This window comes from Strix uralensis, chromosome 5, assembly GCF_047716275.1.
Source record: "Strix uralensis isolate ZFMK-TIS-50842 chromosome 5, bStrUra1, whole genome shotgun sequence".
In the NCBI taxonomy this organism is placed as follows: Eukaryota; Metazoa; Chordata; class Aves; order Strigiformes; family Strigidae; genus Strix; species Strix uralensis.
Genome location: NC_133976.1, coordinates 10,486,022 through 10,502,351, shown reverse-complemented (window position 1 = coordinate 10,502,351; position 16,330 = coordinate 10,486,022). Strand labels below are relative to the sequence as shown.

General features: G+C 41.8%; 1 protein-coding gene across 1 annotated transcript in view; it reads right to left on the bottom strand.

Annotated features, from left to right (window-relative positions):
• Positions 1 to 4,302, bottom strand: part of PCLO (piccolo presynaptic cytomatrix protein) — a 382,484-nt gene extending 378,182 nt beyond the window's left edge. Inside the window, exon 1 of the mRNA XM_074869854.1 lies at positions 4,061 to 4,302. Within this exon, the coding sequence (XP_074725955.1) occupies positions 4,061 to 4,302 (242 nt within the window). The remainder of the gene's footprint in view (positions 1 to 4,060) is intronic.
• Between the last annotated feature and the right edge of the window lie 12,028 nt (positions 4,303 to 16,330).

Sequence of the window (16,330 nt, the reverse complement as noted above, 5' to 3'; positions counted from 1 at the left end):
GGCATTAACAAGAGTAAGTAACTGTGGATCCGTATTAGAACAGAATTCTCCTCCAGCTTTCATTTTTATCAAAATAATGTGCTCTATAAATTTCCACCTGATCAGATTCCAGGAGTAGAAATGAGATTAAAAACCATGAATCTAGGAAATAAACCCAAGTGACTCTACAAGGCTGCTGGTGTATTCTGAAGACCACACTTGTCTTGCCTTTATACATAACAATGTTTCTAAGCAATGAAGACAGAGCATGGTTAACTAGTGGAAGAAAAAGCCTTGAAAGGACAAGCTTCTTGAGAAATGTTACCTCTGTCAAAAGCCACGACTTGTTCCATTTAGTTTTAGGTAGCTGGAAGTTGAAGCCTTCTTTTCTAGAACTATTTTACAGCCAGCTACAGACTGGCATTGAACAATTTTAATTAACCTGGAGAATTAGAAATCCTCGAAAGAAAAATCTTGTCTTTATTTGACAAGAATTTACCTATTTTAAAACTTTCTGAGTCATGGAAAACCCACCATTGTATTAGTCTTCAATCCAGACTCAACAAGGAAAATCATTTATTCCTCCCTCACCTTTTCTTTGTGCTATGTTTCTCCTCACTTTGGCCTTGATTCACAGAACTCATCTTTATTCATCTACATGAATATTACAGCCAAATCAAAGCTTACTTTGGAGTCAAGAGGAGATTTAACAAAATGACTATTGGTCTAGTTCTTGAATGCCATAACTATAAAAACTTATTTTAAAAGGCATGTCTTTTTCCCATTCATCAGTACAAAGAGAAATGGAATAACTACACAACTCCAAGATAGTTAGGTCTTTCCATATCTACAGACAAGATATGTATAAACTTACGCATACCCCTAGTGGCTAACTTTTTTGTTTTTAAGTCAATAGAGTGATGGCATTAGCAAAAATACATATTTTTTTCTGGAAGATACACCACAAACGTACTTTATAAGTGTGACAGTAAGACTTTTTAGCATTTCCTCAAAATGCGGCTTTTTTTTTTCTCTTAACGTCTATTGTGAACAACTTAATGAACTAAAAAAAAAAAACCCACACACACAAAAAACCAACCCAGCTGCATTAGATGGCTTATATATTCAGTCTGGTCATCTAATCCTTCCAGATGATGTGAAACAATTCCTCAGCAAGTGGACACTGACACAGTTACAGAGTCATTCCACGAAGCTAGAGCAACTGGAACTTGCTTACAAATAGACTGTGTATGTTCCAGCTAAACTTCCTAAACATGAGTTTCCTGAAGATGGGTAATAGAAATGGGATAGAATGATTTCCATAAGTGCTAAGCATCCTAGCATCCCATACTCTGACTGGAACCGAGAGAATAAAACGTTCAATGGAAAAAAAACCAAACCAAAACAAAAAGTATATTTGAATCAGGCAGTTTACTTTAGGTGCTCTAGATCTAAATGCTTATATTAAAATGCTTACTAAATATTAATTGCATTTCTTTAGCTATTGCATTTTTTAAGATCTAAAAGCTCAAAGCCTTTAAAAGTCCTAGAAGCAACAGCATGTATGTTATGATGGTAAAGGTGCAACTATGTTTCCTGGTACATAAACTACTTACTATTACTTACTAATTACTTACTTATTACTTACTAAGTCTGTAGTTGAAAAAACTTTTACTTCAGGATATCATCAATCATGAGGAATTTCTACACTTTAAAACTTGGGTTACTTTGGGAGGGGAATGAAAGAATTTAGAATAGGAAATAATTATTAGTCTCTAAGGTAAGACTGGCTACAGCTAATGTTATAATGAAAATCACAGAGGAAAAATCCAGTTAACATGAAAAAAACTAACAGACAATGCAATAGGGACAGTGTCATAATGCAAAGCTATATAACCTAGAAGACAAAATTTCTCTTTTGATCACTATTTCAGTCACTTAACATTTGGACTGGTGTAACCATGCTAGAAAAAAAGTTGTTGGAAACAACAGTTGTAGAGCATCAGTTAAGATGCATTCTCCACATCTGATTTCTTTGGCCACACTGACTAAATAAACCACTGTGGAGCTAAGGAATCTGAGTCTCAGCAGGCCAGTTCTTTACTTAAGTTGAACTCTGGAAGAGGCTGGTCCTTAGTCCTTAGAAGAGTCTTACTCCAAGGGTTTAGATCAGATTCTGAATAATTATTCCCATCATACTTGGTAGATCTCAACAGCAAAGAGAGGTGTGCAAGAGAAGCAAGTAAAGTCACAAAACAAGAGCAGAGACCAGTAGTAACCTCATTACAGTGTGACAGGCACAAAGATGTTATGATGGGAACCACTACAACCCCACAAAAGAAGCTAGTTGACAAGTTATTGCACTGAATGTTAAAATGTCAGCTTTGACTAAAAGTTAAAAGGCTGTAATTCACAAATATAGAGTGCCTTTACTTTAAAAGTACTGTACACTAACAAGATCAAAGTAGTTTCTAATATCATAAATATGTTTGTAGGAAAACAGCCATTTATAAATGCAGAAATACCCACACTGCAATGAGTTTTGTCTATTCTAAAATCCTCCAAGGACACTTATCTTACATGAAACAATAAACTTTAAAAGTCTTTGTGTCTTTGCTCATAGACTGTTACACAAAAGGGAATTTTGAGTTTAGTTTCACAGAACTAACCAATACAATTTTTTGTTCCAGTAACCTCTACAGGAGCTGGGTAGAGCCCTGAATTGAATGAAAAATTGTATTTTACATACAGTGTTAATACCTGTTTAATAATTATGCAAGACATAAAATAGGAAGATTTGAATTCCAGTTTTAAAAAATGGACACCATCATCTCAGGTATATTCCCAATGACTTCAGTAGTTTGCCCAAGGATGAATTTGGTCCCACCCTCCTTGCTTCTCTTCTTCTAGAATTCACTTATATAAACCTGATATTATATAAACTCAAAATCCATTTATCTAGGGTGAGGCCAACACACAAGGACCGTGTTGAAGAGTCAGTCGAGGAGGCTCCTTTCAGCATCCTCCTTCAAGACAAACAACCCACCCAGCCCCGGAGACGCGCCGGCCCCGGATGGCGGGCGGGGGGGGAGGGGGTGGCGGCGGGTTCAGGACCGCGGTCAGGGGCACAGGCGGGGGGGGTTCAGCACCGCGGACAGGGGCACAGGCGGGGGGGGTTCAGCACCGCGGACAGGGGCAGGGGCGACGCACGGCGGCACCGAGCGGGGACGGGCCGGGCCCGGCGCCGCGGGAGAACCGGCCCCGGGCCGGGCCGGGACACGGGCTGGTCGCCCGTCGGGAGGCGAATTTGCTAAGGGGAAGGGAAAGAAGGGGAGAGAAATCACCCTAGCCTTCGCAGATCCCCAACGAGGTAAAGCCATCGCTATCCAGACCACAGAATCCCGTGGCAATCAATTTAATCTGCTATTTCGCCTCTCTTTCCCCTTTCAACAAAAAAGGGAGAAAAAAAATCGAGAAGAAAACTAAGGGGGAAAAAATAGACTGAAACAGACCTCCTCAATCCATGACTATTTAATGAAGCCAAATAATAGTTGCAGAGGTTAAGAATTGGCAGAGTAATGGCTAGCAAATACATTATGCCCCATAAGCTTTGAAAGATTCAACAAGATCCTCTTTCTCCAGGAAGGGAAGCTGACAGAACCCATCAGCCCCGGGCAGAGCTTCCCTGGCTACTATCCGAGCACTCCAGCCCCGTAAAGCACACATACCCAGAAAACCGAAACGTTATCTGCAAATCTCTCCCCTCCCCAGGCACAGAAACTCCCCGTGCTCCGGATCAGCGCGAAGGGAGGGAAGGGGAGAGGGCGCAGCCCACCGGAGCCGAGCACCGCCGTTATTATTAGAAACCACCGGAGTGGGGAAAGCTGGGGAGTGCAGACTCCGTCGTAGTGTCCGCACTCGTGCAGACGCCCCCTCCCCTCCCTCAGCCACCAACACGCAGCGCCCGCTCCCCCTCCCCGCCGCGGGCCCGGGCCGTACCGCGCCTCGCCCCCCGCCCCACCGCCGGGAGCCGGGGAGGGGGGAAGGGAGGAGCGGGAGAAGGGAGATTTTCCGTGCGTGCCTGTGCATGGGAGGCGGCTCCGCGCCGGCGAGGTTCCCTCTGGGCAGCCCCTGCGCCCTTGACATGACAGCGGCGATCTGCCTCCTCTCCTCCTCGCTCAGCTGGCTCAGGTCCGCCTCCACCCCGGCCGGGACCAGGCGCTGCAAGGGGGCCGCGGGGCCGCCGCCATCCCCGGCTGCCGCCGCCCCTTCGGGGAAGGCGCCCAGCCCTTCGCCTCCTTCCAGGCTCGCCTCATTGCCCATGGCGGCCGCCGCCGCGGCTCCCCGCTCGCCGCCTCTCCCCCGGGGCGCAGACCGGGCGGCGGGGGGGCGACTGGCCGGCGGGCGCTCAGGACTCCGCGGCCGCCGCCACCACGGCCCCGCACGGCAGCGGCAGGGTCGGGCGGGGGCCGGGTTCGGCGGGGGCCGCCGCGGCTGCCGGGGATGTGCGGCGCCGCCAACCACCCGCCGCGCTCCACCGCCCCGCGCAGCTCAGCGCATGCTCTGCGCCGGCGGGCGGCTCCCCACGCCCCGCCCACCGCCGCTCCGCGCCCCGCCCCTTAAAGGCGCCGCGCACCCCCTAGCCCCGCCGTCCGCACCGCCCCGCGCACCCGCTGCCGGCGCATCTGAAGCGAGCGGACGGGCCGCGGCCGCGGAGGGCTCTGGGCCAGCCCTCCTGGAGGGCGGCGGGGATGCGGCGCCCACCCCCTGGTGGGGGGCGGTAGCTGCCCCCGCCGCTGCTGCTGCTTCCCGCTGCAGGTAAGGACGCGCTCGCAAGCAGCCGAGGCTTGCCGGAGCCCAGCGCGCCCAAAGCGCGAGGTGAGGGGGGCTGGGAGGCCCATCTGGAGGACACCCATCCAAGGAACCCCCGCAGAGCACGGCCGGCGGGGTCAGGCTGCTCAGGGCCGTGTACAGCCGAGTTTTGAATGTCTCTACGGTGGGGATTTCACAGCCTCCCCGGGGCCCTGTCCCAGTATCTGACCACCCTCATGAGTACTGCTCCAGGATATCAGTGTCCTTCCAGGACTGTTGAGCCCCAAACTGGACACAGCGCTCCTAATGCACTGTCACAACTGCTGAATATATTGAGAAGAATCATCTTCTTTCACCTGCTGGCCACACCCGAGGGAGCACAGCCCAGCCTGCTGTTGGCTTTCTTCATCACAACAACATACTGCTGAAACATGTTCACCTTCTCACCCACCAGGACTTTTTCTGCAAAGCTGCTTTTGGGCCAGCCTGTCCTGGTGCACAGAGTTACTCCTTCCCAGACAGAAGACTCTGCACTTGCCTTTGTTCAAATTCATGAGGTTCCTGGCAGCTCATCCTCCTGCCTGTCAGGGGCCCTGCAAGCAACAGCCCTGCCTTTCGGTGCATTTGCCGTTCTCCAAGCTGGCATAACTCACAGACTTGCTGAGAGCGTACTCCATGCCTTTGCCCACATCATTAACACAGACATTGAACATTATTAGTCAGAAAGGTACAACCAGTAACATACGACCAGTTGGACTTGAAACAACCCACTACAGGCCCTTTGCACCTAACAGTTCAGTCTATTTTTCACCCACTGTACAGGTCTCACTATTTTGGCTGTAAGGATATTACAGTTGACCATGCTGAAAGCCCGACGGACTGTGATTTGCCTGGGGTAAACACATGCTGCCTGTGTCCAATAATCTTCCTGTCCTTCATTTACTTGGACATGGCTTCCAGGATGATTTACTCTGTAACCTTCCCATGATGGGTACGAGCCACATGAGCCTAACTGCCTTGTAGTTCTCCTGTGGATCCCCTTTCCTGAAGACATGTGCAGTGCTTGACTTTCTCTGGTCATTAGGGAACTTTCCCAATGACCTTTTGAAGATGATAGAGTGACTTTGCAATAGCAACAGCCAGCTCCCTCAGCACCTTTTGATCCACCCCATCTAGTCCCATGAGCTTCTGCATATCCAACTGGTTTAAGTGCTCGCTAAGTCTGCCTTACTCTCTCTTATAGGTCATGCTTCACTACCACATACTCTGATGCTCGGCTCAGGGACCTGGGAGACTAGAGGACAAACCTCACCCATAAAAGCCATGGCAAAGAGCTACTAAGTACCTCGGCCTTTCTATGTCCTTCGCCACTAGTTTTTCTGCCTCGTTGATCAGGGGCCAAATTTTTCCCCAATCCTTCCTAGAGATCTTACTAAATTGTGGCTGTAGTTTGAATATTCCAACGTGTCTGTTAAAGAGCTAGATCTTCACAAATACCAGTTGTTCTAGCTACAGGGATGTGACAGCATTTGGTGCTCTTGCTTGTCTCCTTCTGTAGCACCATTAGTATTTTTCTCCACACAGCTGTATGCGGATCAGCCCCCAAAATGACCTACATAAGGGTGCCATCCAAACATTTATAGCACTTTTGTATTGTAACAGTCAGAAATCATTTTCTCAGCTACTGTTTCACAATAAATGGTGAAACTAGTAGCAGTTGGGGGCTTCCTACTTTTCTCTCAAGTGACTTTAAGTTACACATGAAAAAAACAGCTCAGCAGAGAACATGATAAACCATAGAGGGAAAATCCTCTAAATGGAGTAGGATGACATGAGCATAAGTGTTCTAGATAAAGACATCAGACAAGCCTGTGGAAGAGGTGACACACAACACAGTCACACCTGAACAAAGGTGGATTCACTTGGTATGTGAAGGAAAGATACAAACTTCAGTTAAGGGTTTTAGAGGGAGGCAATATTCATTTAGCAAAAGCGAATATCATATACTTAGCTATGGAGAAATGTGCAAAGTGCTGCTGCATGGAAGAAGGCAAATGCACAATAAAGATGGGGAAAGAGAGATTTAATCAGTGAAAGCATTTGGTTTTCTGATACGTAATAATGTAAGCATTCATATGCACTTAAATATGCACATATACAATTCTGTGGAGGGTGGTATCCCTGTTCTTTAGCAGGGTAGTCTGGAAGTTTATTAAGCTCCCAAATGCAATTTTTCTAAACAAACCAACTCCCTATGTTTCTTTATCCAAAGCCAAATAAGTAACTAGAGCTTTTGACTCAGACCTAGAAGACATCTTACGTTTAAAAACAGGTGGCATATGTCAGATTTAGATATAGACAACACAAGTGAGATCAAAACACAATAAACTCACTCAATAAACCAATGAAATCTGGAGAAATAGCAGTTCTGATAGTGCTTACTGATCAAAACTATATACACTGTTCCTATTTCACTGTTAACATGTCCTGAGATAGAAGATAGGAGGAAAGGGACATATAATGCCTAAGGAAGTAAGCTGAGCCCAAATGGAGGTGCAGGATAAGAAATGACCTTCGATGGGAAATTCACTATTGGCTTCACTGGAGCCAAGGATGTCACCTTAAAATGATTATGGTTTCAAATATCTGAGGGATTTTTGTGGAAACTGGCTCTTTTCACAGTTCTGTGACATTTACCTTTTCTTATGAAACGGCATGAAATCAATAGTTACCTGTCCCAGAACTCCCACTGCAGGCCTGTTTTCCCTACATGCCATCATTTCCACATCTTTCTCCCTATATACTTCATAGTCTGTCCAAAAGTGGCACCAACTCTCTCATTCTGGTGTTACCTATGAAACTCACAAATTAATGAGGCATAACATTCTGTTGCAGCAAGGAAAGAAGAGTTATCAAATGAATCAGCCTTTTTCCTAAAAGTCATGATGTCTAACTTGCAGGAAACACCTTGGTGGTATCAGGATAAATACCCTTATTAAAAAAAAAAAAATAAATAAAAAAAAAAAATTTCTTAATCACCAGCAGTGAAAAATATGATTAAAACCCTTCAGAGATGAAACAGTCTTTTAAAACGTGTGTGCATACTAGAACTCTCTGTGTAAAGTTAGAGGCAGATATAGAAGCAAGTCACCTTTCCTTAGATACTAGGTAGTATAAAAAGGATAATCATGAATAGAGGCAACTACCCTCTGATGGCTCACTTACTGTTTTTGTAGAATTTCCATTTTATCTGTTTGAATCCAAAATAGATCAGCACAACCCACAAACATTTATATATTTTACAATGTTAAGTCCACGCATGGTATTATTATCCTTGAAAAACAAAGGCACAGTGTATCTGAAGTGATGTAACTTCATTCAGACTAAGGACTGCTCTGCATCAGTAATGCAGTACTTTCATCTGGGCCTGACCAGTTTGGTATGCGAACTAGATGCATCAGCTCCTCAAAGGAGCCAGTCCAAGTTAGAGCTGAGTAGGCAGAAGCAGCACAAGGAAGCTAGTTCATCTTTTGCCAGTGCTGAATCTGATCTGGAGCAAGTGAATCTCAGTTAAGTGTGTATCGTCAGCACTAAAATGAGTCCCTGAAGTTAATTTACTGATTAACAACACTTAAGACATCCAATCTTCTCTTAGGTAGGTAGATACTTCTCTAAGTAGGCTACTTAGTATAGATGTACTCTTTACATGTTAAAGGGAGAAAAAGCCATTTAGTGCATAGAATGTGGAGAAGTAATGCTAAGATCATCAGAGGAAAGGAATAAGGGGTCAATAACACCTTGGCATGAGCTGGCAAAATGGGAGGGAAAGGAAAACTCTTATATCTTAATAATAACCCTGGCATTATGCCCAGGTAAAAGTAAAGGAGGAAGAAGGTGTGTTAATCATTAGCAATTAACAGAGGCTGTACTGATCAGTATGACAAAGGAAGGTAAAGTTAAAGAGGAGCTAGAATTTGCATAAACATATTTATAACACTTTACACAGTAACGATTTCATATTGTAATTTGAACAAATATCTAGCTAAATGTTACAGTGCCCCTATCACATTTACTTATCCCATTTCAGAGATACAGAGATTCTGGAGGGTACTTTGAGTTTAAAAGACATGGCTAATCTGCATCCAACAGTTCAGCCCATCTGCTATACAGAATGAGCACTGCCTCTTAATGATAGCTCTCTCCAGACAGTTAAAAAAATACATTCCATAAGTATATCTAAACACATAAAAATAAAGGAAAATAGAGAATACCATAGTTGCACAACTATGCTTGCTGTCCTCTCCTATTCACCTTCTCAGAATGCAAGTGAGCATACCGCACCAGAGATTAAATGGGTGGGACACACCAAAATCATGTTGAATCAGTATACTGAATCGAATTCATCCAATACAAAAAAACTGATTAAGTTTTTAAAGGATGAAATAAAAGAGTATGAAGCTGTTTGCTGGAAAAACGTTGTGCAACACCTACGAAGTAATAATTTCAACTATGACGTAAGTTATGTCTATATAAAAGCATAATCCAAAAGCACATAATGCTTTAAACTACACATTTGTATGTGCACCTGCATGTGCCAACGGTGCACTAGCGTACTAGGCAGCTCACTGGTGCAGGTTATATGAAATACCTATTAAGGAGTGGAAATAAATGCATACCCAGCCTGTACAAAATAGCTGTATGCTCTAAAACAAGAACACAGAAGAGTAAGGCTTCCTCTCTCACAAGTACTAATTCTGTATCAAGAGTACTCTTACCTACATACCAACCAAAGTTTGGCTAAGGACTGCACAGCAAATGTTCTTCCAGATCATAATGAATCTCCAGTCTCACCTGACTTACTAGACACCAAAACAACCAGTAAAGGATGATAATAAGGTACCTTGCAAAGCATTGTGTATTGCTCTTCTATTCAAATAGATATAACTCTTCTCTCTCTACACAGAATTTTCTATTCCATCACTTTGTACATGCAGGTTGAGAAACCATCAAAACAGTGAGCTACCCTGTTCCAAAGATCCTGCAAAAAACATCTACTTAAGAAAAAACAAAACAAAAGAAAACAAAACAAAAAACAACAACAACAAAAAAACCCCTGAATATAGTATAAAAACTCCCAAGGAAGAGAAAACACCATGGGTGGAATTATTTGCAGTATTCCAGAATTCCTGAAGGTCTGTTTTTTGGGATACGATGCACTCTGATACAATACCATTAATGTTACAGTATTTATTATTAAACAAATCACTTTTGAACAGCCACTGAATACCTTTCAGTCTCGTTATCATCAGTCCAATTGAAACAGGATTAGTACATGCATTTTATCCCAGTGAACTGACAGTGCATAGACACCTGTCTAAGTTATCCTAGCAATCTCACACCCAGATTTGCTTGCTTAAACAAAACAAGAAGGTCTGCCAACTGCCTACAGCACAGCAATGCTGATATGCTCACAATATGGACTCCCACTGTATAGATTAGTCACAATGTTAAAAATCTTATGTTTATTTGCAGTCAGTACTACTAATACACAAATAGTGATTTACATCTTAAACTGAAGAATGGGACAAAAAAGCCCTTAATCTCAAAACCTGTATCCTGAACCACCTGCCACAACAGCAACATGTAGTTTTGTCTTGTTGCTCTCCAGTTTCTTTCTCTAATTTGAGTTTATCCACCTGCAGCAGTTAAGTACACTAATAGTGGTACAGGCATCATCACAAAGAGCTCAATTTTTATTTGCATGTATGGTGAAACGATCATAGCTGGGACTATTATAATTCAAGAGCAAAAGTAGTCAATTAGGAAGAACCTGGGGAAACATTTGAACCATCACTAGCATCAAATTATGATAAATCACGTCAGAATAAAGTAACTGTTCAGTTTATCCAATTGGGTTTGCATCAGTAAATGAGATTTTCAGGATTTTTCTCTTAGGATTGTTATTGGTGAAATGAGGGTGTTGAAAGTTTTTATTCCCCTATCAGTTACCTCTTTCATGTCCAGAACACAGTAGATACTTAAAGTGAAAACTCCATAGCCTAAACAAAAGAAAGTATCACTACCGAAGTACATATTTAAATTATTTGTTCAGGTTCTGCCTGTATCACAGAGCACAGACTCACTTTGAACACATTTTTTTTTTTTTTTTTTTCCTTCTAAATTAGTTAATCCATGGTGGGGAGAGGGGAGTGGGTGTTAAGGTTCGTTAGGAATATCAAAAATAGTTCACTTGTATTACATGGACCTTACTTGAAATAGGATTCTGGAGATGAAACCTGCCTTACTCTAAGTATCATATATAACTAAAGATTGGCCAAGGCCACCATTTCCAAGGATAAGAGATTAAAGTTAAGCACCTGAGTCCTTCTTTAGGAGCTCACATGGAGAATGATAAACAGGGCTGCAGAGCACACAGTTCCAGTGGGTACGGCCTGTTGCTTTCCATGTATTGAGTGATGCATTGTAGACCATGTTAAATACACTTTAACTAGGTTTTCTGGCATGAGCTACCAACTGGGTCTGTGGTAGAATTAAAGACAAAAAAAGAAAAAGTTTCTTTGATCTATAAGGTCGTTCTTAAAATAAGTTCTGGACACTACTCATTTAATGTAAAATAGACAACAATCTTTATCCCAGAAAGTATATCTATTCAGGACTAAGAAAGTTTACCCTTCTCTTCAGGTATGTGCTTAGAGGTTTTATACTTTTGACACTAGAAATAGCTCCTAGCTCGTAAAGGAACATATGAAAACAGAGCTACATCCCAAATGCCTTTATTTTCATTTTAGTCCAAAAATGAACTTAGAATGGTTGGGAGGGAACCTCTGGAGGTCACCTGGTCCAACCCTCCTCTCCAAACAAGGCCAACATAGATTAGGTTGCTCAGAGCAGCTTTCAGCTGAATTGAATATTTGCAAGGATAGAGATTTCAGTCTCTCTCGGCAACCTTATATCTAACCAGAATTTCTTTTGTTGCAACTTGCCTCAATTACCTCTCATTCTTTCACTATGCATCTCAGGGATGAGTAAGACTCTATTTTCTCTGTCTTCTCCCATTAGAAACTTGAAGACGGCGATAGGATTCACCCTGAGCATTCTCTTCATAGGGCTGAACGAACCTCTTTCTCTCAGCCTCTCCTCATAGGCCAGGTGCTCCAGTCTCCTCACAGTCTGGACAACCCTCCACTGGACTTGTTCCAGTTTGTCAATTTCTCTTTTATGCTGAGGAATCCAACCTTGGCCACAGCACTCCAGATGCAATATAACAAATGCTGAGTAGAAAGGAATAATTAGTTTCCTCAATCTCTTGGCTGCAATAGAGACCAATACACTGTTGATCATCTGAAATGCAGGACTTTTTGCACAAATCCTGCCTGAATTTCATTAGACTAATGTCGGCTCAATCCTCCAGCCTGACTAGGTCTCCTTAAATGCCAGGCCTGCCATAGACCACATTGACTTCATCTGCCGGTTTGGTGTCATGCGCAAACTTAATAAGGGTCCATTCCTTCTACTCCTCCAGATCACTGATAAACATATTAAACAGGGTAAGTCCCAGGACAGATCCCAGAAGAACTTCACTTGAGCTGATAGTCAAAACTGCTAACTCACAGATCCTTTCACTAAGTCCTAGTGACTTAATGTAGACATGCCTTCATTCTGGAATGCAAAATTTTGCTTTCCACTGTTATATGTAGTGCTATATCATATATCCCAATGCCTAAACTGATTGAATTACAAATTAATATTAATCTGATGAAGAGAAAGATATAGTTTGTTTCTTTCTTAATTATGTATTTTTTTCTGAATTTCTCTGTTATAATGGTAAGTGTGTACTTCTAAGCTTAAAAGACAGTCAATATTTTTCAAGTAGATCTTTTCCTACGGGTTTTATAAGGACACCTGAAAGGCAAGGACATCTGGTTTATAAGGATTTATGGCTAACACTATTCAGCATAAAAGACAATGACAGGGAGTAGGAAAAGTCATAAACTGAACATGCCGATATACAAATTCTAATGAGCAGTAAGCAATGGAGATATTAAGGCAAGCCCAGAACTCTTAGGTCACTGATGGATGGGCAGTTGAAGGAACCACTCAAACATAATCTTTAAGAGGTTCAACCAGAACTTCGTAATTTATAATAATGAAGACAAGATTATCACGAGTGTGATGAGAAAAAACAAATTTAGTATGGATTATTTGAGGTGGACTGTGGCAACATGCAAAATATTATGGGATGTTTAAGGAAAGGATCAATGGCAGGCAAAGGGAAGGATCAAGGTTGAAGGGGAACAAAAAGGAGGGGGAATAAAAATGTGGCCAGTTGCATGTAAGCAGGCTGCCAGTCGGTACTTTTGTCTGGCCAAACCTTGTGCCTCATCACCACGATCTGAGATATCATTTTACTGCACTGTATTCCTGACTATTTTTCTTTGTGAGTGCACTATTTCATGTGTGAAACAATAGCTAACATCAAGATGAGCTGTCAAGTAAAACAGAATGTCCCAAGGTTGGATACTGGACTGTCTATAGATCTGGACCAGCTATGACAGACTTGTGTGAGAGCATATGCGTGAGGGTGTTTATGTGACATGCTAGAAATCTTTAAACCTCGTTATCTGGCAAACAAGAACAGGATCAAGCCCTTTCTTCGTTTATATAAGCACTGGTTATATGTATGCAGCACATATAAAATAAGTATCTTTCTGTATGTGTTCATCTGTCGACCGTGTCTGTACTAAGGGAGTAATCGAGTGTGCATGTGTGTGTACTGATGAGACATGCTTGACCTCACTACTGGGTGCACTTCAAATGGGGAACCACAGCAGTTTTAGCTCTAGTGGACTGGGAGGAAAAATCCCTTGGGTCCTGAAGTCCACTTCTGTTAACAGTTTTTGCTCTCTGTAAATAAGGATTTAGATTATCAGAGTCCTTAGCATTTTTCCACTAAGCATTTAGATTTTAGGGTAGGATTTAACTAAATTAGGATGCCTACATTTAAGTACCTACAGGCAGACTCTACATGTGAGCTAAATGTTCAGACTCCCATTGTAGTTGGAGAAGAGCCAGTCCATAAAACATAAAGGGGGAGTCAGGTGAACAACAGATGGGATTCAGTTGCATAAAGATGTTATATGCTACTTAGACTTCAGCTGCCAATGCAGAGAGTCAGAGATCTTTTATAAGATATATAATTTCTTTTATAAATTCTCAGTCATATCTGCCAGCCCTACTGTAAGACATATTAAATGGCATTACATACCTACCCGTGGGCACATGACTCAAGGGAGCAGTGTATACCTTAGAAAGTTAACCAGCTTGGTGTAAATTTCCACTAACTAAATGGGAAGCCAGCCAGTCAGCTTACTTAAAATATAGATGTCCCCATGCCTTCAGCTGATTCTCAGTCTAAGTGTCTTCTTGAAATGTAACGTTTATAAGCCTTTCTTATAAGTGCTCTCTTCCCTTACAATACAAGCCCCTGGCTGATACATCTAGTGAAAATAACACCTGCAGTTAAGATCAAGAACACATTCTAAGCTTCACAGAATAGTCTTTGTAACAGCTTAAGGCATGGAGGAAAAGGACTATGTGAACTGTTTCAAATACTACTTCTGAAAAATTATCAAGCCTCTCATGGGCCAGGTGGCAGAAGCATATTTTTACAGATTTGTCTCAATGTATGCAGAATCACAGAACAGACTGGGTGAGATTGAAAGAGACCTCTGAACCATCTGTCCAACTCCCCTGCTCAAGCAGGACCACCTAGTGCCAGTTGCCGAGGACCATGTCCAGATGGCTTTTGAACACCTCCAAAGATGGAGACTCCACTATGTTGCAGTAGTTCAGTGGAATACCATTAAAAAAACTTGTTGTTTCACAATAATATAGCACCAAAGTCACAAGCATCCCTATGATCTAATTCAGCTACAGCAGTTCCCAAAAGCAATAACAACAAAAAGATACAGTCATTTCACAGATTAGTCTGTAGAACAGCAGCAAACACACTATGAATAATAATATCCAGCTCATTTCTCTTACCAAACTGACTGTTACATAAATAAAAGTATCTATCTAAAAGCATAACTAACTCATAAAGAGTTTTAAATCACTATTATAAACAAATCCTGCTTAAAATAGAACTCATTTGGGCTTAACTAGTTTTTCTGTTGTATCCATTGATTTTAGCCTCTCAGATCAGCTCTCACCAGCTGAAACAGAATTTCCACTTTAACAGACCACAGTCATATAGCACAGAGATGCTTAGAGTTGTAGCAGATTTAGTGAAGTTTTTAAACAGTTCCTAAAGTCTTTTGGACTAATTCACACAAAGAAGTTCTGAGGATATGAAGACAGATGAATCTGCAATTTCAGCTAAAACAAGCAAATATTCCCTCCCACACAGACCCTCTCCCCCCTTTCATCTCATCCCTCCTCCTCACCTGCCCTGGAGTATCTACAAGTCATCATTCCATCTATCTATAATTCCCTTAACACCCGTACTACATTTACAAAAATGCAAGTAAAAATAACCAGCTATAACTCAGAAGCCACAGAAAGAAGAGAATCAAAGAGTAGCAGAGCAGTCCCCGCCCAGGTTCTGGTGGGAGAGGTGGGATATGACCTTACTGAGTTCTCAACTTTGCCCATTACCACAGTGTCTTTGACAGTATTATGATTGTAGAGAAGGCTAAAACATTTTAGCTTAATAATAATGGATTTATGCAAAGATTTAGAGAAAATATGCATCTATAGGGTCTATGCTAAATAAAATTATGTTCTCTCCTTCACATTCTCCTGTTGACCTAGAAAAGTGATTTTTAAATCTAAGATTCGTCTTTGTAAAATATGATCTAGATGTTTTTTAGGCCTTCCAGTAGGATACTTTCTGAGTTTGCCTGCAGCAAAAACCTAATGGAAGGAGAACCCTATAAATTTAAATGTTTTCCTTTGTGTTAAGGAGGTAACTCCCAGTTTAATTTACATACAAATATTTCATAGAGAAATTCTAGGACAGCCATGCTTGCTATTAAGTATGCACCCCAGACCTAAAAATTTACAAAATAAAATAAGATTAAAGAAATCTACAACATAGCCAAGATTCCACATTCATGAAAGATATCTCTTTCCAGAAACAACTCCAGAGCAGCAAATCAAAACTCTTAAGAGACCAAGTTTTGACATCTGTCAGGTTTGAGCTTACAGCTATTTCTGTATCTTCTTAGTATTCCATGATCCTGACTCAGTGCTTCTCTAAGGATGAGCTACATTATTTTATTTTATTATTTTATTTTATTTTATTTTATTTTATTTTATTTTATTTTATTTTATTTTATTTTATTTTATTTTATTTTATTTTATTTTATTTTATTTTATTTTATTTTTTTCCAAATCCTCTCCCAACTAAGTCCCTCCCTAAATCCTCAGCAGAAGTTCCTGAGTCACCCACTTGCCTTTGGTAAAGCTATGGATGTACTGAATTATTCAGCTGATGGAAATGTTTTCTCTGCTACTG